Source organism: Oncorhynchus gorbuscha, linkage group LG21 (assembly GCF_021184085.1).
Source record: "Oncorhynchus gorbuscha isolate QuinsamMale2020 ecotype Even-year linkage group LG21, OgorEven_v1.0, whole genome shotgun sequence".
NCBI lineage: Eukaryota > Metazoa > Chordata > Actinopteri > Salmoniformes > Salmonidae > Oncorhynchus > Oncorhynchus gorbuscha.
The window spans coordinates 54,285,610-54,288,313 of NC_060193.1; the positions used below are offsets into that span (position 1 = coordinate 54,285,610).

At 44.0% G+C, this 2,704-nt stretch overlaps 2 protein-coding genes across 2 annotated transcripts in view; both read right to left on the minus strand.

The window, feature by feature from the left end:
• Nucleotides 1-1,013, minus strand: LOC124008487. The gene is made up of 2 exons (XM_046319792.1): nt 935-1,013; nt 1-901 (listed from the first exon to the last, which is right to left on the minus strand). Exons 1-2 carry the CDS (start codon nt 943-945, stop codon nt 10-12), a joined length of 903 nt encoding a protein of 300 aa, XP_046175748.1. The 5' UTR covers nt 946-1,013; the 3' UTR covers nt 1-9.
• Nucleotides 209-2,704, minus strand: part of LOC124008488 (claudin-11-like) — a 4,428-nt gene continuing 1,932 nt past the window's right edge. Inside the window, exon 3 of the mRNA XM_046319793.1 lies at nt 209-1,366. Within this exon, the coding sequence (XP_046175749.1) occupies nt 1,101-1,366 (266 nt within the window). The 3' untranslated portion in view covers nt 209-1,100. The remainder of the gene's footprint in view (nt 1,367-2,704) is intronic.

Below are 2,704 nucleotides of genomic sequence, written 5' to 3' on the forward strand. Positions count from 1 at the left end.
GCTTATTTTCTATAAAATGCACTGATAGGTGTACAGTACTTTCCATCCACAGTTGTCCTTCATTGTAAAATAAAGAACCCTAACCCTAGCCTTCATTGTAGAACAAAGAACCCTAACCCTATCCTTTATTGTAGAACAAAGAACCCTAACCCTAGCCTTCATTGCAGAACAAAGAACCCTAACCCTAACCCTAGCCTTCATTGTAGAACAAAGAACCCTAATCCTAACCCTAGCCTTCATTGTAGAACAAAGAAACCTAACCCTAGCCTTCATTGTAGAACAAAGAACCCTAAACCTAGCCTTCCTTGTAGAACAAAGAAACCTAACCCTAGCCTTCATTGTAGAACAAAGAACCCTAAACCTAGCCTTCATTGTAGAACAAAGAACCCTAACCCTAACCCTAGCCTTCATTGTAGAACAAAGAAACCTAACCCTAGCCTTCATTGTAGAACAAAGAAACCTAACCCTAGCCTTCATTGTAGAACAAAGAACCCTAAACCTAGCCTTCATTGTAGAACAAAGAACCCTAAACCTAGCCTTCATTGTAGAACAAAGAACCCTAACCCTAACCCTAGCCTTCATTGTAGAACAAAGAAAACTAACCCTAGCCTTCATTGTAGAACAAAGAAACCTAACCCTAGCCTTCATTGTAGAACAAAGAACCCTAACCCTAGCCTTCATTGTAGAACAAAGAACCCTAAACCTAGCCTTCATTGTAGAACAAATAACCCTAAACCTAGCCTTCATTGTAGAACAAAGAACCCTAAACCTAGCCTTCATTGTAGAACAAAGAACCCTAAACCTAGCCTTCATTGTAGAACAAAGAACCCTAAACCTAGCCTTCATTGTAGAACAAAGAACCCTAAACCTAGCCTTCATTGTAGAACAAAGAACCCTAAACCTAGCCTTCATTGTAGAACAAAGAACCCTAAACCTAGCCTTCATTGTATAACAAAAGAGATTAAAATAAGTCCTTCGTCAGAGCAGGGTTGTCCTGATCAGGACCCCTTGGTTTCTCTTCAGGCACCAGGTTAGACACCGCTCTGAGTTACTCTCCACTGGTGTGCGTCTGTGTGTGCATGCATGTACTTCATGTGTGTCTAAACATGGGCACTCTTGGCGTGGTTAGTGGAGGGTGGAACAGGGTTGCCAGGCCCCTGTCCTTTGGAGTAGTAGAACCTGTTGTTGTCATGGTGATTGTAGTGTTGGGACGGTTCAGTAGAACAGCAGGTGATCATGGCCCCTCCCAGGAGACAGAAGGCCGTGCCCACCCAGCCAGCGTACAGGCTGAACCCAAACGACATGAGTCCCTGGTCCTGGTGGGCTCCAATAGGAAACCATACTGTGGACACCCCCCCACACAGAGCTGTACAGGAAGGGGAGAGAAAGATTTAGATTAACGAACACATTTAATACACATAGAAGGTTCTACTTTTTCGTCTACCCCAGTTGTATTAGGCGCATGTGACAAATACATTTTGATTTTGATTTGATTATAAACACGCCTGTATAATGAACAAAAATATAAATGCAACATGCAACGATTTTACTCAGTTACAGTTCATAGAAGGAAATCAGTCCATTGAAATAAATAAACTAGGCCTTCATCTATGGATTTCACATGACTGGGCAGGGGCACAGCCATGGGTGGGCCTGGGAGAGCATAGGCCCACCCACTTGGGAGCCATGTGCAGCCAATCAAAATTTGTTTTTCCCCACAAAAAGGCTATATTACAAGCAGAAATAATCCTCAGGTGCACCTGTGTAATAATCATGCTGTTTAATCAGCTTCTTGACATGCCACACCCTGTCAGTTGGATGGATTATCTTGGCAACAGAGAAATGCTCTAACTAAACAGATTTGTGTACAAAATATTAGAGAAATAAGCTTATTAGAGAAAGAAGCTCGTGAAAAAATGGGACCAACACTTTACATGTTGTGTTTATATTTTTGTACAGTATAGAGTATAATTTATAGGTGAATATAGTACTTATAGTAGTATATACAACATCGTACACACACACACACACACACACACACACACACACACACACACACACACACACACACACACACACACACACACACACACACACACACACACACACACACACACACACACACGATGGACATCATGTGGAACAGGGTGTTGGAAAACTGGACAGTGAGAAGCAGATCAAACACATTTTATATTGTGTCAAACAACAAATGGGAAAATATTCTCCAGCAGGAGGGAACAGGGTGTGGACGAGGTGGGAGGGGAGGAATGGTGGTCTGGGGGATGGGTTGAAATGTAGGGAATTGTGTGTACGCATGTGTGAGTGTGTGTCTGTGGGAGTTAGGGGAGGGAGGAAGGGGAGAGACGGATGGCTGGGAGGGGTGAAAGGGAGGGCTGGAAGGGGTGAGAGGGAGGATGGGAGGGCTAAGGGTCAAGGTTAGGCCTGGGGCTGTGGTTGTTATAAGTATGACCGTATGTTGTAATGTGTGTGCAAACATCTGTCTCTGTGCTCAACTGCGCATGTGTGTCTGTCTGACTGTCCATGTGTGTGTGTCCATGTGTGTGTGTTTGTGTGTGTGTGTCCGTGTGTCTGTCTGGCTGTGTGTGTGTCCGTGTGTGTGTGTTTGTGTTTGTCTGTCTGTCTGTCTGTCTGTCTGTCTGTCTGTCTGTCTGTCTGTCTGTCTGTCTGTCTGTCTGTGTGCGTG